This window comes from Mandrillus leucophaeus, unplaced genomic scaffold (assembly GCF_000951045.1).
Source record: "Mandrillus leucophaeus isolate KB7577 unplaced genomic scaffold, Mleu.le_1.0 Scaffold61, whole genome shotgun sequence".
NCBI classification, from domain to species: domain Eukaryota; kingdom Metazoa; phylum Chordata; class Mammalia; order Primates; family Cercopithecidae; genus Mandrillus; species Mandrillus leucophaeus.
The window spans coordinates 4,384,238-4,409,054 of NW_012106586.1; the positions used below are offsets into that span (position 1 = coordinate 4,384,238).

Here is a 24,817-nt window from a genome sequence, read left to right on the forward strand (position 1 = left end):
CCACATCAAGCTCCTAAGAAGCGGTGGGTCTTGAACGGATACGTAGGAAATGAAGAAGGCGCATAATTGCAGCAGGGAAAATTCAAATTTTTAGTAGAGCTTGGAAAAAGAAAATCGTTTTTAAAAGGAAATATCAAGGGCCCACTACCATGATATGCCCAAGATCCATGACTACAGGCCTTCTGTTAATTTCCTAGTGGGTTATAGAGCAGTGGCTGGTACCAGAGGTGTATAATGGTGAGAAGCATGGTCTTGGAGTCAAATACAAACCCAGTCATTTACTGGTTGTATAAACTTGACCAATTCATCTCTCAAGCCTCAGTTTTCTTGTTAAAAAAAAAAAACAAAACCCAAACTTAAAATGTTACAAGCATCTAAATAGCTAATACATACAAAATGTTTAGCACAGCACCTGACACAGAAAAGCATCTGTGTTGTTCTTGATGTTGACTTATGACAAGAAGTAAACAAGTTTCTGAACACAGACACACAGACAGTAATAACCATGTGAATGACTAGGGAGGTCACAGACTGCAACAGAAAAGGGATGGGTTAGAACCATCCGCCTCCGGGGTAAGATTTGTGATTTGTTTCTAAAATGCAAACTGTTGGAATTGTACAATGAAAAGGGTGAATGACGTATATAAATTATTATATCTCAATAAAGTTTCTTTTCTTTCTGTTTTACTTTTATTTTTAAAATTTTTCTTTAAAGAAGAAAAAAGTACATGTTGGGCAAGCAGTGGGAAGAGAGGAAACAGAGATGAAATACACAAGGAGTTGCCGCACACGTACTGTCAGCTCCGGCGCTCTCCTCAAAGGCAGGGTTGTCGAGGCCAGGCTCCTCACTCCACGCGGGAAGACACGCTGACGTCAAGTGCCGCTCCACAGGCCCTGCGCCTGTCCCCAGACAGTCTGTTTCTGGAGATGAGGTACCTGCAGGATCTAGTAGAGTGGGCCCATTTTCATTCTCAATCTCTGCCTGAGTTCTACTAGTTTTCCTTTTCTCCAGGGCATCTCTCCGATGAGAAGCTCCAGGACATCTAGAAAAAGAATATCAGATGGTTTCCAGATGATTTTGAAAACAAACAAACAAACAAACAAAATAGGGAGGGAGACTAATAGCTCGTACCACAACAAAACAGTGGCCACAGCTTCTACACAAACAGAACCAGTGGCTGGAAGTACCTACAGGCAGTACATAGTTCTGATCCTAATCTCCACTCACACTAAGTTCTTACTGCTCCATAGAGCAGCTAATCAAGAACAGAAGGTATTAGCATGAACGATGGTTTGGTATGTATCTCAAAGACTACGTCAGTAAAAAATTGTACGCAGGTATATACTTGTCACCGGAAAACACCCTCATAGTCATCTCTGTACTGCAAGAATTATTCTGCAATTCTGATTATATAACCCCTTTACAGGTTAAATGGTTTAACCACAGCAGTGAAATCAGCAGTCTTCTCCCACAAGTGGTTGCATCCTGACTTAGACCTTGATTGTGCCACCATGCTTCTACACTCTTCACAGACACAAGACACGCTCATTAATTAGTGGGTAGTGAGACATCTGAAGCTTTACAACTTACAGGAAGGCACAGGAAAGACCCATATAATTTATTTTATGATAGACATGGAAAGAAAAATATGCCTCCTAGTTTGTGAAATTAGAATTTCAATAGAATTATTGATATGCTATATAAACTGAAGAATATATTCCAAGTACTCGGGAAACTTACATAAACACCCAGAAATCACAACTGTTAACCTCTTTGTTTCTACTTATTTAAGCAAACAAAAGGAGCAGATGGATGCTTAATTTTTAAACTTACAATCAAGGAAATATTTAAATAAAGGCTCTATGTAACAAATATTAAAAATGATGTCAAGGGGCCAGTGCCTTTCCATTGGACACCTTGATTGGACAGTGCCTAATAACGCCTAGTTTGAAGGATGGGAGGAGCACAAGAAGATTAGTGAAGGAAAGTTGGACATATGTAGACTCGAGGCCTACCACAACTACAGATGCCACCTGCTTTGGCTGTAAATAGCTACAGTAACGCTTGGTAGGATGGGTGATCACAGACCTTACGCAGAGGGTTGCAGACCTTCACTCAACAATATTTTTAAAACTCCAAAATTTCTAACACAATAAAGTACAGAATTAAATTCAGTTAAAACTAAAAGTTGTTGCTTAATTATAAAAGTAATACATTTTCAGTCCTGAACTAAAGATTTCTTTTAAATCCCGGATTTCAAGTTCTTGAAAGGGATTCACTATGAAATGTCTTTATTCACCTTTCTCTCATTTCTTGTTTGTTCTACACCTTGTTAAGAAGGGGGACAAATGGTTTTCTCTTCGTGTTGTTGTACAGCACTCCAAGGAATGCTCTTGCAAGGGCCTGACAAGTATTTTCGAAAATCAGATTATGAAAAAAATTACTTTTGTCAAGTAAGCAGGTTTAATTCGAAATATATTTTAAAAATATTTTATTCAAAGAAAAGTTGAGGCAAAAGTTGGACCATAAAAATAACATGACTGAAAAGACAGGTAAAGATTTAATTTACAAAATCACATCATACACAAATATCTACCCAAGACTAGCTTATCTTCAATGGAAAAAATGAACCAGGAACAGTAACTGAAGAGGAAATACAAACAGATTATGTAGACCTGGGAATCAGTCTAGGTAACAACTCTACACCTTCGCAAATGAAATAATTATAAGGCCTATCTTATAGCTATTAAACACAAAAATAACTTTTTTTTTTTTTTGAGACGGAGTCTCGCTCTGTCGCCCAGGCCGGAGCACGGTGGCCGGATCTCAGCTCACTGCAAGCTCCGCCTCCCGGGTTTACACCATTCTCCTGCCTCAGCCTCCCGAATAGCTGGGACTACAGGCGCCCGCCACCTCGCCCGGCTAGTTTTTTGTATTGTTTTAGTAGAGACGGGGTTTCACCATGTTAGCCAGGATGGTCTCGATCTCCTGACCTCGTGATCCGCCCGTCTCGGCCTCCCAAAGTGCTGGGATTACAGGCTTGAGCCACCGCCCCCGGCCACACAAAAATAACTTTTAAAAGGAAAAGCTACAGTTGTTAGAGAGATAAAGTAACAGGTATACTTACATTCCTAGTGAGACAGCAAACTGCTAACAGGAACTAAAGAAAAATATTTAAAATGATATCATGTAAAAATACGGAAAAATTGTGTCACCCAGCATTAGAAGAGGAAGGCTATAGATAGCACCTTTGGGAAAATCCATATTTAAATGAGATGGACCAGCTGAGTAGACAAGATTGAACAACTAGAGAGAAGGAGATTATGAGACAAAGAGTGGAAACTTAACCAGGGATATAAGTGTATCAACAATAACAAAAAGTGACCAGTAGTGCAAATGGCCACAGAAATGGCAAATAAAATAAGGACCAAAAAGTGTTGGTTGACTTGGCAATTAGAAGGCAACCTTGGAAAGAACACTTTCACTGATAAGGGCAAAAGCCCAGATTATACGACAAACATTTCTTTTAACATAATATATGCATTCTACAAAAAAACTGCAACAGGGCTTAAAGGAAAAAAAGAGTTGGGATAGACACTCCAAACCTATGTATCGGGGAATGGGAAATGGCTGCTAATGGGTATTGGGTTTCTTTTAGGCGTGCTGAAAATGTTCTAAAAATTGGATTGTGATGATGGTCACATAATTCTGTGAATACACTAAATAGCACTGAATTGCACACTTTAAATAAAGTGAATTTATTTAAAGTGGGCAATTTATAATGAATTTATAAAATAGGTGAATTTTATGATATGTGAAATACATCTCAATACAGCTACATTTAAAAAAAAACTTAGGGAATGAGTAGATCAGAGCAGGCTTGGACAGAAAAAAGCTCATGACTACAGACAACTCAGAGCCATCATCCCTCGAGCTGCAAGTACTTGGAACTAAAAGAGAAACGACAAACTCAACATTTGTGGCGTGCCTAATTTGTGCCAATCACTTATATAACAACTTTTATATACATTATTTCGTTAAATGTATATAATGTATTCATTTATATACATTATTTCATATTTCATTATTTCACAATTACTCTGTTATCCTCATTTAACAAATGGGAAACTTGAGACTTAACCAACTAAGCCAACCTTACACAGCTATTAAACTGCAGAGCCATAATCCAAACTCAGATCTGATTTCAAAGGCTTCTAGCTTCTGTTCTTTCCAGTGTATCATACTAAATTCATTCATATGGTATTCTTTTTCTAGGCCTTGGGAAAATATAAATTGAATTTCTTCCAAAAACTTGTACCTAGAAACACAATCACAGAACGTTGGGGCTAGAAGGGTCTTAGTGATCACCAAAAAACAGAAATCACAAAAACAAAAACCTATCCATCTTTGGAAATGGAGCATTTAAGAACACAAACTGAAATTGCATTGGGGGAGGTGACTTGGTTTATTCAGGCAGGTGACTCAGTGTAGCAGGAGACTAGTACAGAGGATATCAAAAACAAATAAAAACAACAGAACAGCATGCGACATCTAATTAGACTAAGGTGGGCACATGCTGAGAGCATACAGAGGTAAGCGGGGCTCTGAGACACTGGGCTGCTGAGGCAGTGCGACCTGCCATGGGCTGAGGGCTGCACCTCCTGAGGGAGGGATCTGGACATGTAGGTGTGGTTTTTAATTTTCTTAAAATAAAATCAAAATGCTCTTGCAGCAGCCAAGGCCCAAATAGGGATTTTTCCTTTCCTGCTGAAGGTTATTCTTCTATTCCCACTATTCTGGCTCTCCTCATAAAGGAAAAATTACATATGGACTAATTTGATGTATGCTACAGTGACATCATTCCCTGATAACAACTGCATATGAGCTAGTTCACACTAGGAAACACATGGTGTAACAACACACTCTATTATTGTCAGTAGTATTAGCATTAGTAGTGGCGGGGGTGGTGGTGCAGCAGGAACAAAATAAAACAATGCATACTAACCACTGTACAATGCCAGGTATTTAATGACGCTGAAAGAACGTGAGCACCTCAGAATCAAGAAAAAATGATAAAAATAGCTAGGGAATAAACAAAAATTCAAGTCATGTCAGTGAAAATGGTGAATTAAGAATAAGAATATCTGAAAAGTCTCTCCTCCATAAAAGCAGTAAGAACACTGGAAGAAATTGTCAGAAGCAACCATTTCTGAACTCTGGAAATTAGCCAAAGAATTATAGCAGTCGGGAGAACATTTGTTCAAGAAAAATGGCTGACTCTCAGTAAAAAAAGAGAGCTTTGTGGCATTTGAGTTTACCCTATTCCCATCCTCACCTCCCCAGAATATTGGAAAAGCAACAGCCCACATCACAGTGGAAATCAGGAGGCTGGCTGACACTGGAAGAGCCTTCAAAGACTGGAGAGCCTTCAAAGCCCCATTCCCAGATATCTGTTATTAACTGACCTGTCTATGCTTCCCCTATTGTGTGCTTGTCTTTTTTCTTCTATTTTTTTTCCCCCTATACTTGCTTCCTGCATGACTGTGTGTCTGTCTTGACTTGACTTGACTCAGAGCTCACCCAGGGCAAACTTCCTTTTCACTGGGGGCATTTGTTTAGCATTTGTTTAAAAAAAAAAAAAAAAAAAATCAGAGGTAATTGCTGAAGATTGTGCTTGCCTGAAGACAAATAAAAGGCTAACCAGAATGTTTAAAAGGAAGAGTCAGGGAATGAAACATCCACAGAGGTTCAGCTATATTCAGGACTGTGTGTGTAGGCTAAGGTGGAGCTGTCAGTGGCCTGAGTGTTGAGGGTGTTGCGTGTCCCACCATGCACACAGAACCCCTATGAAAGATGGGGAGATTTTTTTTTTTTTTATCTCAGGCATTTAAAGAATTATTGGTCCAATCATTAGCTGTCCAGTACACAAAATAAGCAGCGATTTTACAGAATTAGTTCATAAGAGTCACGTAGCAAACAAACAAACAACAACAAGTTCTTAGGAAGAAGAAGAATCTAGTTATCTGAGTTGCCACATTATATTATTTAAAATGTTCACTGTTCAATACAAAATTAAGAAACACGCAAAGAAACAAGTACAGCCCATTCACAGGAAAAAAAAAAAAAAAAAGCAGCCAACAGAAACTGTCCCTAAGGAAGCCCAGGCATTAGCTTTATCAGACTATAACTTACATCAGCTATTTTAGATATGTTCAAAGAAGTAAAGGAAACCATACCTAAAGAACTAAAGAAAAATATGAGAATGATGCCTTATCAAAAAGAAAATATCAATAAAGAAACATTAAGTCATAATAAAGAACCAAATAGAAATTCTGGAGTTAAAAAGTTTAATGAAAAAGAATGCATGGCCGGGTGCTTTAATCCCAGCACTTTGGGAGGCCAAGGCGGGTGGATCACTTGGGGTCAGGAGTTCAAGACCAGTCTGACTAATGTGATGAAACCCCATCTCTACTAAAAATACAAAATTAGCCAGGTGTGGTGGCACACGCCTGTAATCTCAGCTACTTGGGAGGCTGAGGTAGGATAATCGCTTGAACACGGGAGGCAGAAGTGGCAGTGAGCTGAGACTGCACCATTGCACTCCGGACTGTGTGACAAGAGCAAAACTCTGTCTCAAAAAAAAACAAAAAACAAAAAACAAAACAAACCCCCCCCCCCCAAAAAAAAAGAAAAAAGAATTCACTAGAAGTTCAACAGCAGAAATGAATCAGAAGAAAGAACTGGCAAACTTGCAGATAGGTTAATTGAGATTATCCAGTTTGAGGAACAGGAAAGAAGAAAAAAAAAAAAAACAGAACCTCATGGCCTTGTGGGACACTATTAAGAGAATAAACATATACATAATGAGAGTTCCAAAAGGAGAGAGAGTGAAAGGAGCAGAAAGAATATTTGAAGAAATAATGGCCAAAATCTTCCCAAATTTGATGAAAAACATTTATCTACACATCCAAGAAGCTTAATATACTCCAAGTAGGAAAACTAGAAGATATACACACTTAGACACCTCCTAATAAAACTGTTGAAAGTCAAAGATAAGGAATCTCAAAAACAGTAAGAGAGGAACAGCTCATCACAAGGAAAAGATCCTCAATAGTATCTGCTGATTTCTCTTCAGAAACCATGGAGACTAGAAGGCAGTGGGATGACAGACTCAAAGTTCTGAGGGAAGGGGAGACAGAGAAGGAGAGGAAACTCTCAACCAAGAAGTCTCTATCCAGCAGACTTCAAAAATAAAAGAGAAATTAAGACATTCCTAGGTAAAAACAAAATGTTTGTTGGTAGCATGCTTAACCTGCAAGAAACACTAAAAGAAGTCCATCAGCTGATGTGAAAGGACACTAAACAGTAACTCGAGTTCATGTGAAAAATGAAGAGCGTCAGTACAGTATTATTTTATTTGGTTTATAATTCTTTTACTCCTATTTGATTTAAAAGAAAAACATATAAAGCAATAATTCTGTGTTGATGGGCATATAATGTGTTAAGATATAACTTGTGTAACAATAATAGCACACAGGAGGGGAGAGAGAATGAAAGTTTTTGTATACTACTTGTGATGGTTAATTTTATGTGTCAACTGAGTGGGCCACGGGGTATCCAGATTAAACATTGTTTCTGGGTGTGTCTGTGAGGCTGTTTCTAGCTGAGAATAGCATGTGAATCAGTGGACTCTGAAAAGTGTAAGGTAGATTGCCGTCCCCAATGTGGTTGCATCGTTCAATCCTTTGAGTGCCTGAAGAAAACAGAAGGTGGAGGAAGGAGAAATTCCTTCCTTATTTTCCTGCCTTCCTGCTTGAGTTGTGACATCTCATCTCCTGCCCTCAGACTGGGATCACTGGCTCTCCTGGTTCTAGACCTTCTGACTGAGAAGGTCTGAATCATGCTACTGACTTCCCTGGGTTGCCAGCTTGCAGACAGCAGAATGTGTAATTTTTCAGACTCCATAATCACGTCAGCCAATTTCTCATATATTGGTTCTGTTTCCTTAGAGATCCCTGACTAATTCATTAGTGAAAATGAAGCTGGTATTCATTTGAACTAGACTGTTACAAACTAGGATGTTAACTGTAAGCCCCAGCATAACCACTAAGAAAATAATTTTAATTAAAAGAAATGATAGGGGAATTAAAATAGCATATTAAAAATATTTAACACAAACGGAAGAAGAGGAAAAAAAGAAATAAGACATATAGAAACAAACAGCAAAATGGCAAGTGTAAAGTCTACCTTATCAGTAATTACATTAAATTACATGAATTAAGCATCCCAATAAAAAGTCAGTGACTAGCAGAATGGGCTATAAGAAACATAATCCAACTGTCTACAATAGACACACTTCAGATTCCAAGACCTAAATAAACCAAAAGACAGAAAAACGTAACAAGATAAGACAATTATAAACAGAAACGTACCAAACAACGGCCCCAAAATACATAAGTAAAAAAATGACAAAACAGAGAAACAGACAAATCAACAATAAAGCTTTTGATACTTGACTTTCAATACTAGTAGAACAACTAGACATGGAACCAGAAAATAGACACTTTAACACTATAAACCAGTTAGACCCAATAGAGATATGGAGCACTCCATCCATTAACAGCAGAATACACATTATTCCCAAGTACACACAGGACATTTTCCAAGACAGACCATGTGCTAGGCCATTTTTTAAAAGGCATCAAGGCTGGGCATGGTGGCTCACACCTGCAATCCTAGCTCTTTGGGAGGCCTAGGTGGAGGATCACCTGAGCTCAGGAGTTTGAGACAAGACTGGTGTAATATGGCAGGACCCCATCTCTACTAAAAATACCAAAAAAAAAAAAAAAAAATTAGTTGGGTGTGGTGGAGTGTGCCTGTAGTCCCAGCTACTCAGGAGGCTGAGGCGCAAGAGTCACTTGAACCCAGGAAGTGTAGGTTGCAGTGAGCCAAGATTGCACGGCTTCACTCTAGCCTGGGTGACAGAGTGAGATGATGTCTCCAAACAAAACAAAACAAAACAAAACAAAACAAAACAAAAAAAGGGCCTCAATAAAATTTAAAGGATTGAACAATACACATTATGATTTTCCATTGCAATTAATTCAAAATGGATCAAAAACTGAATTATAAGAGACAAAACTAGAAAACTCTTAGAAGAAAACATACAGGTAAATCTTTGTGACCTTGAATTGGGCAATGTTTTCTTAGATATGACACCAAAAGCATAAGCAAACAACAATGAACTTGATAAAAATTACTTATTTGTTCTTTAAAGGATGTAGGAAAGTGCAAAGACAACTGACAGAATGGGAGAAAATATATGTAAATCATATATCTGATAAAGGCCTAGTATCCAGAACACACAGAAAATTCTTACAACTTAGCAAAAAAGACAAATAATCCAATGTAAAAATGAACGAATGATGTTGAGCATGTCACGTGCTTATTGGCCATTTGAACATCTTTGCAGAAACATCTATTCAAATCCTTTGCCCATTTAATATTGGATTTATCTTTTCATTTCTAAGAGTTCTTTATATATTCTGGATACCAGACCCTTACCATATACATGACTTGTAAATACATATTATCTGCTTTTTCACACTATACATGAAAAAACAATACCGATAACAATGTGCTAAACACAAACTTCCCTCCAAGTTAAACTGTGAATTTAAAAGTGCAATCATGCCTCAGCCTACCCTGATCCCTTTTTTTTCTATTTTCCTAGACCATCATCTAAAGCAGGGGTGTCCAATCTTTTGGCTTCCCTGGGCCACGGGGAAGAAGAATTGTCTTGGTCCACACATAAAATACATTAACACTAAAGATAGCTGATGAGCTTAAAAAAGAAAAAAATAAAAAATCCCAAAAGCCTTCCTGGGTTGCATGTGGCATGGGTTGAACAAACTTGAACTTAAGGTTTCATAACCATCTCATGAACAAGAAAAGGTCTCAGCAAGGAAAGAAGGTTCTTTAAAGGTTTTCTATTGTAAACTTTTTATAATGGCATTAAATTGTAATTTTTAAGAGGAAAAGAAAAGTAATTCTGAACCTTGCCATAAACTAGGGCACAAACACACAATTTAGAAACAACAACAGCAACAATTAGCACTTACAATTACCAGAGCCTTAAATGTTAAATTGTTAAGGGTGGGTTGGAGACGAGTGGTAGAAGGTAGGAGGAATGCTATATAGCTGATGTTTCTTGGCAGAATTTCAAAGAAACGATTAAAATGTTACATATTTAGTACAACATGTGGAATATTTTTCAAAGGCTTTATTTCTGTTCAGATTTCACTCATATGTAATCAGTTAAAAATAGTAATTTTATTTAAAAATATTCATCTTTCATAAATATTTTATCCATAGGAGAAAAATGTTTGCTCTTCTTAAATCAAAACACATTTGTTAAGAACAGAATTTCATTCAAATAGGAAGGTGAACTTAAATGTGAAATTATCAAATTTATGCAAACTACTGCTAATGTTCTATTTCTACCAATAATTAAGAGATTCCTGTAAACCCTAAAAGCTCAAGAGCAAAGGCACATGACAGCCATGCAACTTTTATACAATGACTCATTGTTGCTGATGCTAAAATTCTGCGAATTTCAATGAAACTTACAGACTTATGAATTTCTAACAAGTGAGATTTGTATACCGAGAAGCCACAAATAGTCATGGTAATCATATTCTGCGCCTCATAACATCATTCTTTTTGCCAGTTTATGTTGGTTTTAGAGTATAGCTGCAAATTTTTTTGACTTCCCATCACAAGGTGAAACCTATGTCCTCTTTCCTTAGATATGGGTGGGTTCACGACTGCTTCCAACAGAGAAGGGATGCCAGGCAACTTCAAGGCTAGATCATATGAGGCCATGCAGCCTACTAGACACTGAACCACTATGTAAGAATTTTAAATACCCTGAGGTTGCCATGCTGGAAGGGCTACCTGTAGCCTCTCCCGCTGACAAGTCTCACACACCGAGTCGTTCCCATCAAGGTGCCAGAAATGTGAATGAAGAAACCATCTTGGAAGTAGACTCTCCAGTTACAACTGTTGCAGTCCCTGGCTTTTGGCTCTTTCCCAGCTGTGGCACACACAGAGAGAGCAGAGACAAGCCATCCCTGTTGCATCCTGTCTGCATCCTGACTCACATAATCAACAAATGCTTGTTGTTTTATGTTAGTACGTCTGGGGTGGTTAGTTTCTCAGCAATGAATAACTGCAACATAGATCAACAATTTAATTGGACTAACATGAGATGACTGTCAACTTTGGGCAAATAAACTGAAAGACTAAAGACATGGTTCTGTTTCTAAAGAAATCTACAACCCAGCATTAGATTCTAACTTGCAGAGACTACCCAACACCTAGAAAAGCATCTGGCACACGGCAGATTATCGATATTTGCTGAATAAACAAATGAACTACATTATTTAGGGTTCAATGTTGTATAATATACATTTCTACCTTAATTTCAATATTCTTATTCAAGAGAATAGAGAAAGGTCAGGCTGTTCATCACTATCTGTTCAAATGGCATATAAAAATCATATTACATTTTATAATTTTTTTACATTTATATACTCAATAATCACTCTTAGCTGGCTGTATCAGGCAAACCACCACCTTTTCCAATCATCCATCTTTTCATTGTATCTTTCATATTACAGGCCTAAAATACTTTGGAAATGATAAAATTGGTAACTTCGATATTAATAAGCACACCTGGAAAATGAAACCTTCAACTGGAATAACTGCTTAGCCTTTACCAACATGTAAATGAAAGGGCAGTCGGCAATTCCCAAGGTTTTTAACATTCGCGTTACAAATGGTTTGATAAGAAACACTAGCAATACTTCCATTGCAAATGAAATTCTTGAATGCATGTTAATTAAAGGAATATTCCTAAAAATCTGTGAAACTGTTATCTTTCAGCTCTCAAAGTCGTAACTGAACTGACACTTCATTCAGTTCCTCTAACATCTCATAACTGATGTTTATAAAAGTTAGAAAAGAAGCCTATACCCTGAAAAGAACAGTTCTACTGAAAGAAGCAGCCTGAAACATTCTTCAGCCGTAACTAGTCCTGACTCAGACTAGTATATTCAAAAGACCAGTATCAGTTTCCAGGAGGCCTCTGCCATCATGTTCAGATTCTATGCTTGCTGGTTACAGAAGATATAAAAAAATGTAACGCTACATTATTACACGCATTTTCTTTTTTTTTTTTTTTTTGAGACGGAGTCTCGCTCTGTCTCCCGAGCTGGAGTGCAGTGGCCGGATCTCAGCTCACTGCAAGCTCCGCCTCCCGGGTTCACGCCATTCTCCTGCCTCAGCCTCCTGAGTAGCTGGGACTACAGGCACCCGCCACCTCGCCCGGCTAGTTTTTTGTATTGTTTTAGTAGAGACGGGGTTTCACCATGTTCGCCAGGATGGTCTCGATCTCCTGACCTCGTGATCCGCCCGTCTCGGCCTCCCAAAGTGCTGGGATTACAGGCTTGAGCCACCGCGCCCGGCCATTACACGCATTTTCAAAAGTCTGTCTATCCTACTCTATGTTACCTCCTAGTTCTAGACAGCAAATTTAGATTTAAGCACTCTATAAATCTAAATGTTTCTAACATTTTAATAACATCTCGGTTTTTTCCATTGTTTCTCATGTCTTAATTAAATATGATGTTTAGAAATAAATATCAACAATTTGTTGATACAGAATGAATGTCTTTCATGTGCACATGAATGAAACCTTTTATTAGAATAGTAAACAAGAACGGTAAAGCTTGAGTCTAACTACAGCATTAGCTAACTCTAAATTTTTATGACTCAGTCTCCTTATTCATAAAATGAGGGGGATTAGATAATCTCCTTCAAGTCTATGATTTTATGTGTGAGTGTAATAGCAAGCCATTCTATATCAGACTTACACTCTTACATCTAAGTCTAGTATGATGTAGTATGCATTGTTTTTCACAGTACTCGAGATTACTGCAGATTTATACTGTACACCTGGCTTAACTTGAAATTTAGAAATCAGTATTTATTTCTGCCATTTTATGTGATTCTACACAAATGACTTATACTGTTAACTCTTCCTAAGTTAAAGATCAAGTCTTTCACCAAAATCAAATCATAAAACTCACCAAACAGCTAAATAAATTACTTAACCTTTTAAAAAGCTTTTATCAGAACAGAAATCTCCACTAAATATTTAGTTTTCCAACTCCTAGTTCTTGTTCAGTCTAGTCCCCGAACCCAGAATCTTCAAAAGATCTTAGCAAATAAAATCATGTATTTATTTCCATATTGCAACAAAATTATTTTTATTGCTTGCATAATATCCCACTGAGTTATATGCATAGTATTTCTTAACCCTTCCCCACTTTTAAATAATAGATTCCAATTTACCTATGCACAAACTATGCACAATGTTGCAATGAACATATTTACATACAATTTTTTCTTCTTTTAGATTATTTCCTTAGGATAATATGCTAGATAAAAGATATACAGTTATACAGTTTTTAAAAACGAACTGCCAAATTGCCTTATAAAAAGAATCTATCATAATATCCTGTCATCCATTTGAATATATTGGTTTCATATTACAGCAGCAAAAATATTAACAGGTATAAAATAGCACTTCCTCACTGTAGTTTTTGTATTCATGTTTTTGATAAATAATGTTAAATACTGTTCCATACAACTTATTTATTGTATCTCTTCTGTACTTGATTTGCCCATTTACTTACTAGTGCTTTGGTTTGTTTCGTTTTAAACAAGTTTTTATGTTCATTTCAACCATCTTTTTATACAATCCGGAGTTACTTCTTTCATATTTTTTGCTTACCTGTTTTTGAGATGTGCCTCCAGATCACAGCGTTGCATTACATCTTTGCACACTGAAGAAAATGGACATAAAACTAACAATTTGTCTAGGAGTTTATGAACTAGAATGCTAGACTTCTTGCACAACTTAAAATGAAGTCTTTTCCGGTCCAATGGACAGAAATCTTTCTCTTGTAAAAAGTTTCTGAGGCACTTGTAGCAGAATGTATGTCCACAGGGTGTGTCTAGTGGCTGCAGCAGAGGCTGAAGGCAAATGTGGCAGACTAGGTCATCATCCACTTCATTCTGGTAGTTGTATAAGTGGTTTTCTCTTGTCCAGTGCTGCTGGCCACATTCAAAACACAGGGGGTTTAGAGAAGAGGAGGAGGTCTGTTCCACAGACGACATCTCATCACTTGTTGTTTCCATTTTGAATCAATTCTGCATCCTCATGTGTTAGACTTCCACTTCAGGCTTGGTTTCCTTTAACAGACAGTGATGTATCTGACTAACGTCAAGGTGTGTTTTTCTAGATAAGCAAAACAAACACATTAAAAAAGGTAATTTATATCAATCAAGGTAGGTTAAAAGTATCAATATAATATTACTGGTTAGCTTTTTCTAGTAAAAAATTAAAGGTTCAATCAGGTAATAAATGAGTCATAAGGTGGTCTTGAACTTCTGGACTCAAGCAATCGGCCCTCCCAAAGTGCTAGGATTACTGGTGTGAGCCACTGTGCCTGGACCCCACTGTCAAGTTCTTGATAAAAAAACAACTTTTGATGAAAGCTAAAGACACCATATATTATATAGTGTGATATAAGAAACAATCGATTCATTTTACTGACTGAAATCCCCAAATATGTCACTGTTCAATGGTAGTTTTAAAGCCAATTAATAGTGCTAATAGTAATGCTGTTTGAGGTATATAATACATTTGCAAGTCATCCTAGACATGCTTCTTTGCTTCTGATTGAGTTTATGCATTTACAGTACAATATCAAAGATTGTGTCTTTGAAATGTAGTTTCAAGGATAACGCAGAATCAACGAACACAGGAACAGAAAACCAAACACCACATTTTCTCACTCGTAAGTGGGAGCTGAACAACGAGAACACATGGACACAGGGAGGGGAACATCACACACTGGGGCCTGTCAGGGGATGGGGGGCTAGGGGAGGGATAGCATTAGGAGTAATACCTAATGTAGATGACGGGTTGATGGGTGCAGCAAACCACCATGGCATGTGTCACGCCTATGTAACAAACCTGCAAGTTCTGCACATGTATCCTAGAACTTAAGAGTATAATAATAATAAATGACCTTTGCTCAGCACTAGGGGAAAAAATGAATTTCAAAATATGTATGATTTGAATACTCTCTCCCTATGTAACAGATTATAGAAAGATACATCTGCATAGCATATATAAATAACAGTGCAAACGTTGAAAAGTACAATACTATTTTATTCCACTAAAAGAAAAAAACCTGCCAAAATTCAATTAAAGAAATAAGATATGTTATACATTTCAATTTCACCTCATAGTATTCTGTACTTCGATTTGGGCTCGCTTACTCAAGCAGCTGTGTGTGTGTGTGTTGCGCACGCACGCCCTCTCCACTATAACTCTTTTAAGTTTGATCTGTTGCCCAGGCTGGAGTGCAGTGGCACCATCTTGGCTCACTGCGACCTCTGCCTCCCAGGTTCAAGCTATTCTCCTGCCTCAGCCTCCTGAGCAGCTGGGATTACAGGTGCCTGCCACCACACCTGGCTAATTTTTGTATTATTAGTAGAGATGGGGTTTCACCATATTGGCCAGGCAGGTCTCAAACTCCTTACCTCAGGGGATCCACCCGAGTTGGCCTCCCAAAGTGCTGGGATGACAGGTGTAAGCCACCGCACCCGGCCCTCCAGTATAACTCTTACAACAGCCTCCTCCAGGGCAGTGCGAGCCTAGCCAGGAATGCTCCCCTCATCTAATGGGTTCCATCTTCCTGCTGCTGAAGGATCAGGATTAAATATTCAACTCCAAAGGCAGCAGCTCTGTATTTCTTCTTCTGTAAATATTTACTTAAGAAGAGCCTCTAGAATGTACCAAACATTGAATATCGAGAGAGAAGAGGTAGGGAGAGGACAGTTAAAACCCATTATTAAAATTTAATTTAGTAAGTACTCTAAGAAAGTTATGCACAGGGTGTTATGTGAATATGGAGAGACATGAAAAGAATTGGCATCTAACTCTGGCTTCGTGGCCGGAAATAATTTCAAAAGGGAAAAAAACCATGGGACTGCTGAGTTGTGACAGGAAGTATCAGCCAGAGAGAAAAAATGGACAAGGGCATCTTGGGTGAAAAAAAGCATCAGCTAAGTTGCAGGGGCTTGAGGGTACACAGCACATTCAGGGAATATGAAGCAGGTAAAACTGTGTGGCAAAGAAAACACACTTAGGGGAGGGGAATTCTAGAACTGAACGTGCCTGCAACAAGAACCTTAAGAGTAGGATACCATGTCGAGGCCACTAGCATTTCTATTTCAATAACAAAATTCTCCAATCACATATATGTATTTCCTTATTTATTTAAAGTATTCATTGGAAAAACAACGTTAAAGTAGGCCAGGTGCAGAGGCTCACAGCTGTAATGCTAGCACTTTGGGAGGCTGAGGTGGGAGGACTGCTTGAGTCAGGAGTTCGAGACTAGCCTGGGCAACATGTAGGACCCTGTCTCTACAGAAAAAAAAAACAAAAAAATAGTTAGGCATGGTGGCATGTGCCTGCAGTCCCAGCTACTCAGGAGGTTGAGGTGGGAAGATCCCTTGAGCCCAGGAGTTTGAGACCAGCCTGGCAACATGGTGAGACCCTGTCTCTATAAAAAGTAAGAAAATTAGCCAGGCGTGGTGGCGCATGCCTGTAGTCTCAGTTACTCGGGAGGCTGAGGCTGGAGGATTGCTTGAGCCCAGGGCTTTGAGGCTGCAGTGAGCCAAGATTGCACCACTGCACTCCAGCTTGGGCAACAAAGTGAGATCCTGTCTCTAAATAAATAAAAATTTTAAAAGAAAAACAACATTAATGTTTTAACAGATTTAACAACTGCCATAAATTAGGAGGTGGTGGCATAGGATTCAGGCGGGACAGGTGGCCTCAAATAACTTGTGTTTTTAAGAACTAATAAAATAATACTAGCAAGGGTGGGCATGGTGGCTCACGCCTGTAATCTCAGCACTTTAGGAGGCTGAGGTGGGTAGATAACTTGAGGTCAGGAGTTCGAGACCAGCCTGGCCAACATGGTGAAACCCCATTGCTACTAAAAATATAAAAATTAGCTGGCCGTGGTGGTGGGTGGCTGTAGTGCCAACTACTTAGGAGGCTGACGCAGGAGAATTGCTTGAGCCTAGGAGGTGGTGGAGGTTGTGGTGAACAGAGATCATGCCAATGCACTCCAGTCTCGTGACAGAGCGAGACTTGGTCTCAGGGAAAAAAAAAAAAAAAAAGTGGCTCATGCCTGTAATCCCAGCACTTTGGGAGGCCAAGACGGGTGGATCATGAGGTCAGGAGATCGAGACCATTCTGGCTAACACAGTGAAACCCTGTCTCTACTAAAAATATAAAAAAAATCAGCCGGGCATGGTGGCAGGCGCCTGTAGTCCCAGCTACTCAGGAGGCTGAGGCAGGAGAATGGCGTGAACCCGGGAGGCGGAGCTTGCAGTGAGCTGAGATGGTGCCACTGGATTCCAGCCTGAGCAACAGAGCAAGACTCCATCTCAAAAAAAAAAATAAAATAAAATAAAAATAAAAAAATAAAAATAATACTAGCAGCCTGTAAACTCCCATCAATACCAACATCAATAAACCAAATATTTCTCGCATTTTATAATTCATGCTCTTCTCCCTTTGAGCATCATACCTTTTAATATGCCAGTGCTAAGTGCATGAGATTAAGGAGAGAAACATCACGTATCTCAGCCAGACAGTCGGGTTCAAGCTAGGTATTTTAATACGGAATTTCTGCAGATTCTTGTTTCCTACCCAATTAACAAGAACTACCAATTAGCAAGAATATTCACTTATTTTTTACTCCTCTTTGTGATAGTGTTTATTCTAATTTTTCTTTTCCTCAAGAAAAATACAATCCTAGCCTCCCACATGATGACTAAGAAAGTATTTAAGACGATTATATTTTAGCTACTTTCTAAATCTCTAAATAACTTCAGTTATTTTCATTTTATCAAAACTTTTCATGAGGAAAATTAACATGTTCCCATTTAGTAACAGTGGTCTATCTCAAAGAGTCAACATAAAGAATAAGTGTATATATATACATAGATACATATATGTGTTTATATATGTATATGTGTATATATACACTTATTCCTTATGTTGACTTATATAATTATATATGTATTTAAGTATATATAAGTATATATGTGCATATATAAGTATACATGCATACGTGTATATAAGCACATATATGTATACACGTATATATAAGCACATATATGTATATATAATCACATACATGTAAATACATATATAAGTATATATACACATATGTATATGTAAGCACATATATGTATACATGCATATATAAGCATATACATGTCTACATAATACATGTATGTATATACAAGTATATACATACACATATATGTATATAAACACATATGTATCTATGTATATGTAAGTATATACATACATATATGTATATAAACACATATATGTACCTATGTATATATAAATATATAAACACACAAGTGTACTTACATATAATATGTAAATATATATTATGTAAGTATATACTTATATGTAATTATATATATAAGGCAATACACATATCTATATAAAACATCTATAAGTTCAGATATATATACACATGTATATATACACACATATATACTGCTGTATCTGGCAAATCATAGGCGCAATGTGTTATTATTAAAAATAGAGAATCAAATGTTCAGACAGATTTTATTATTTGTGCAAAGCCATATAGCATATAGTTACTTAGAAAGAAGATAAACCCAGTTCCTTCTGGCTTTAAAATAACACAATAGGAAAGATATTCCATGAAAGCTTTAGAGTATGAGTTTTGTAAGGAGAAAGGTATCCTGACCTCACCTCTCTAAGTGCCAGTTCCACCCCTCTTCTCCCAGCTCAGGCAGATCTTTCTTTCTGCTCTGTGTGCAAGTCGGCTGTACTGCCTTACACTACTCTCACATTGGGGTTCCTCACTGAACTATCATCTCTAAGAGTGAGCCTCCCACAGGGGAGGAGCTCAATAAATGTTGAACGACCAACTGGGCGACAATAATGCTTTCTCTTAGCAAGTTTAGGTAACAAAACTACATCTATGTATATAGGAGGATATGCCCATGTTCATATATGCTTGAGTTCAGATATCATATATCTGTGAACAGTGTGAAATATTAAAGTACAAGTTAAATGTCTCAAACATTTCCTAAAATATAAAGTGTAGCATAATATGAATCTTTTCTAACTGTATAATCTGTTTAACAGTATTGCTGGAATAGTAAAGAGAAGGAAGCTGTTAGCTTGGGTGGGATTATTACAACACATTTAAAATAATATCTTGAAAAATAGCCAGTGCAATAGGAAGAGAGTTTACTACCTAATTCCAGTTAAGATTGACATGCTTGATCTTCCTGGTTTAAGGGATAAGAATATCCACAAAGACTCGCAGAAAGAACTATGGTTTTCCACCATCAGTTTGCATACTCCAAAACTATGTATTATTCAGTTCATTTCTCTTGATGTTACTCCTGACTCAGATTTAAAGGGTCTTCACTGGCCCTAACCTAAGAGATCCAGCCCAGGGAAAAACATGATGAGCTAAGAGTTACCACCAAAGGTTAGACAGGAAACAGATGTGGTTCCCTTAACTCATCGGTACCAGGGGTCTAAGAATACCCTCCCTCTCAAGTCCTCCTGGCCCATCTTCCTCATTCCTCAGCTTCAGCTCAAATTCTGCCTCCTGCTGCTCTTGAGTGCTCCCCCTTCCCTTCTGTTCCTGCTGCCCTTTACACATATTTTCCCTTCAGCAATTCCTACAGTGCATGTTTGCTCATCTGCCTCCCCTCCTCTTTGAGGGTAAAAATAGTTTTTTTAATCTTTTGTATTCCCAATTCTTAGGCCATACTAGGCATTTAAAAAAGATTGTTCTCAGGATCATACATGATCTTGAAATGCAAAAGAGTCCTGATATGTATAACTATATTGATATATGAGGAAATAATGTGCATTTGTGGCACTTCAAAGGAATCAACATATGAACCCAGCCCATTAATTTACAAATGCACAAAGAATAAGGTAATACTCCCTTTAATCTTCAAAGGGGTAAGGGAAAAAAGTTTCCTTACTTGGTATCGACACAAGAAAATTCTCTCATTGTATATGTCACATATCAGCTTTGATAGCTGCTTTTGTATAAAGCAGTGCTGTCAAACTTGTTTGACTTCAGAATCCTTTTATCCACTCTGGACAAGTTTGGCAGTTTCCTTAAAAGACTACACAACTACCATATAATCCAGCAACTGTACCTTTAAACATTTATCCCAGAGAGGTGAAAACTTACATTCACACAAAAACTTGTGAACGAATGTTTCTAGCAATTTTTATTTGTAATAGCCAGAAACTACAAAACAACTCAGATGTACCTCCACTGATGAAAGGGTAAACAAACTGTGGCACATCTATACCATAGAATTTTACTCAGCAATAAAAAGGAATGAACTATTAATATAAACAACAACCTCTGTGAATCTCCAGAAAATTATGAGCGAGAAAAGCCAGTGCTAAAAAGCTGCATACTGTATTGTTCCATGTACACAACATTCTTGAAATGACAAAATTATAGAAATGGATGAGTGGTTGCCAAGGATCAAGAAGGGTTGGGGCAAATAATAGGGTAACACAAGGAGCTATGTGACAACGGAAATTGTATAAATGCCAATATCCTGGTTGTGATACTGTACTATAGTTCTGCAAAATGCTACTATTGGGGGAAACTGGATAAAGGGTACATGGGATGTCTCTGTATTATTTCTTCTTACAACTGTAAGTGAATCTACAATTATCTCAAACTAAAAAGTTTAATTAAAAAATTACTGAAGTTCCCAAACAGCTTTTATCAGTCTGTATTTATTACATTAGTAATAAAAATTCAAATATCCATGTTAATAAAAAAACCCAGTAGGTTAACATTTTTATGGAAAACAACTTTTTTCAAAATAAAAAACATAGTGAGAAGAAATATATTATTTTACATTTTTGTAAATCTGGAGTCTCATATATGTTTCTGTTTTTAATCTGTCATGAACTCACATGTGAGGTCTGGAAAATTCTACTAGACATTTGTGCAAAAAAGAGTGAGAAAGGCATTGTGAAAATAGTTTTGACCTTGTGGATTCAATGAATGAAACAGAGGTAAATGACTGATACAGAGCATCGAAGAGTTCTAAAACCCTTCTTTCACAAGAAGTACCGGTCAATAACCAAGAATCTTTTTGGAAAAGCAAAAACTGAAAATGCAAAAATGCTTGATTGAGCCTTGCTATAGAAGTCTGTCTTTCCTGGAATAAAGTTATTTCCCCAGAGCCATTTCCTATGGGAAGAAGTATATCTGGATATTTAGCTGCATGGAAATATTTACCATATCATATGGGAGCGTCACATACATTTTATTCTATAAACTACTGGCTATAACTATAATCTATTGGCTTTGCTTAAACAGTAATTAATCACATACACACACAGAGGGAGTTTGAATTTAGCTCTAAAACATGATTCTGTATCTGTTTATATATAACAAAACACTTACTGGTATATTTACCTTTTGGTCTCAGTATTTGCTCATTTTTTTTTTTGATAAGTTTAATCTTTTAAATACTCTATATAAGGGAGGTCAAATTGTGGCTAATAGAAAATTTAAAATTTTAAATGCCCTTCACCTTTTGTTCTCCTAATTTTGAAATTCTCCTAAGCCATGATGAAAAAGGTTTTTTTAGTGCAAAAGGATGAAGGCAAAAACCAAACTGGGTTACCTGCCTAATTCCTAAAGTTACACTAAATCGTGTTACCTTAATTTGGGAACAGAATTACAGAAAATTATTTCAAAAAGGACATACATTAAATATCACGCTAAACCTTTCCAATAACACCAAATGAACCTCTGCTAATGAGAAAAGACTGCTGTGGAAAGAACTTTACTCCAAAAAGAAAGACTTCTCCAGTACCTCCAACACGTGGGCTTTCTTCAAAAGCAACACTCTTTACCAGCCAGCTGAGCTGGGGCAATTTCTTTCTTTTTTTTTTTTTTTTTTTTTTGGTGAGATGGAGTCTTACTCTGTAGCCCAGGCTGGAGTCCAGTGGTGCGATCTCGGCTCACTGCAAGCTCTGCCTCCCGGGTTCACGCCATTCTCCTGCCTCAGCTTCCCGAGTAGCTGGGACTACAGGCGCCCGCCACCACGCCCGGCTAATTTTTTCTGTATTTTTAGTAGAGACAAGGTTTCACCGTGTTAGCTAGGATGGTTTCCATCTCCTGACCTCGTGACCCGCCCTCCTCGGCCTCCCAAAGTGCTGAGATTATAGGTGTGAGCCACCGCGCCCGGCCGAGTTGGGGCAATTTGTAATTATTGGATAATGCCCCAAATTCACAAGTCTCACACAATACATAAAAGTCGAAGGATGACAGAGGTATGAGAGGAGCCACAGTGTTCACTGGACAGACAAAAATCCCTGCCCTTGTGAAGTTAACATGTGGGTGGGATGGGGGAGAGGGTGGAGTGTGGAGGATAGACAATATACAAGAAGAAATGAAATGCAGTATTTTAGATGCTGAAAAGTTTTAGAGAGCAAAAGAAAGCAAGGTAGGGAAGTCAAAGGACAGCTATTTTCAACAGCATGATCAAGGAAGAACTCACTCAGAAGGTGGCATTTGAATTTAAAACCAAAAAGAAGCGTAACCAGGAAGCCATGCAGGTATCTGGTGTAAAAATGTTTGTTACAGGCAAATGAAACGATAGGTACAATGGCCCTGAGGCGAGAATGTCCCTGGTGTGTTCAATGAACAGTAAGGAGGCGAGCACAGATAAAATGAAGAAAGCTCAGAGAAGACAAGACGTCAGAATGGTAACTGGGCTTACTAAATCTTATACGGCCTTAAAAACTTTGGTTTTCACTCTGAGTCAGATTTTAACAGATCATTGGCTGCCATGCTGAAAATAATCTGAAGGGGTCAAAGGCAGGAGCAATTAAAAGCCTACTGAAATATTCTGAGCCACAGATGGTGGCAGATTGAACATGATGAACATAGTCGAGATAGTGAGAAATTACTCAATTTTAGATATATTCTGAAGGTAGAACCAATATGGTTTGCTGATTAATAAAATGTGTTCATGGGCTGATGGGAGGGGGAGAAGTCAAGGGTGACACCAAGATTTTTTTTGTATTATTATTATACTTTAAGTTCCAGGGTACATGTGTACAACGTGCAGATTTGTTATATATGTATACATGTGCCATGTTGGTGTGCTGCACCCATTAACTCATCATTTACATTATGTGTATCTCCTAATGCTACCCCTCCCCTATCCCCCCACCCCACAACAGGCCCCGGTGTGTGATGTTCCCCTTCCTGTGTCCAAGTGTTCTCATTTTTCAATTCCCACTTATGAGTGAAAACATGAGGTGTTTGGTTTTCTGTTCTTGCGATAGTTTGCTGAGAATGCTGACACCAAGATTTTTGATCTAAGCAACTGAAAAGATGGGGTTAGCATAACTGAAATGCACAAGTTTGTAAGAGAGCAGGTTCAATGGGTATGCTTAAGTCGGAATATGTAAAATTTGGACTGCCTGTTAGATTTCTAAGAGACACTGAATAGACAGTTGCACACACAAGTCCAGTACAAAGACAAGGACTGGGAAGATGATATAAATTAGGAGACGCTGGTGTAAAGATGGTATGAGAAGTCATCAGATTGAAGAAGATCCCTAAAAGAATGTGGATGAGTGTAAGCAGCAAAGAGAAGGGCTGACTCAGGACTCCGCCTTGGCACCTTTCTGGGGGATGAAGAGGACCAGGCAGAGAGGAGTGGTCATTGTGATTGGAAGAAAATTAGGAGAGTATTGTACGGAGAAAGAGATACAGTGTTCCAAGGAGGAAGAAATAATCAACTGTGTCAAATCCCGTAAGCAAGTAAAATAAGATTAGGACTCAGAATTAAGCACTGGATTTAGAAGCATGAATTCATTGGTGACCTTAATAGTTTTGATGGAGACACTGAGTTCAAGTGAGAATTGGAAGGGAGGAGTTAAGAGTATAGACAATTCTTTTGAGAAAATATGCTATATGAAAAGGGGAAATCTTGTATTTTGGTAGGAAGTGAGACAATCAGAGGTGACAGCATTCCACCCCATTAACAAAACATTTTTCACCCCCATGTTTACAGGTTTATGATTTGCATCTATCTACATCCTTAATTCCTTTCTTCTTTTGTCATATCTCTCCCTCTCCTTTCCAAAAGCTAGTTTCTCCTCCACCTGGGCTCATCCCTTTGGAAGCCTTTGTCATTTATCTCATCTTCCTTCAATCTCTAACTTTCTCCCCATCGTGTACAAAAACATTCATGTCTTATCCACTTTAAAAATAAAAACACACCATTCTTCTACAATGGTTACCCTTTCCCTCACCTCCATTTCACTTCCAATAGTTTTGAAAAATACCATGCTGCAGTTGTCAACTCCTTACCTAAAAGGGCTTCTACCTCCATCAGCCACTGAGACTGGTTTCACTGTGGTTATGAATGTCTAACTGCTAAACCTAATGGCTCGTCTCAGACCCGCACACTACTTTATCTCTCTTCAATATCACTGACGTCTCTCTACTTGAAACTCTCTGCTGTCTGAAACTTTTTTTTTTTTTTTTTTTTTTTGAGATGACGTTTCACTCTTGTTGCCCAGGCTGG

General features: G+C 37.9%; 1 protein-coding gene across 1 annotated transcript in view; it reads right to left on the minus strand.

The window, feature by feature from the left end:
- Nucleotides 1-24,817, minus strand: part of LNX2 (ligand of numb-protein X 2) — a 75,851-nt gene that overhangs the window by 22,635 nt on the left and 28,399 nt on the right. The window contains exons 2-3 of the mRNA XM_011999972.1: nt 13,860-14,366; nt 796-1,043 (exon numbers count right to left, since the gene is read on the minus strand). Of these exons, the coding sequence (XP_011855362.1) occupies nt 796-1,043; nt 13,860-14,266 (655 nt within the window). The 5' untranslated portion in view covers nt 14,267-14,366. The remainder of the gene's footprint in view (nt 1-795; nt 1,044-13,859; nt 14,367-24,817) is intronic.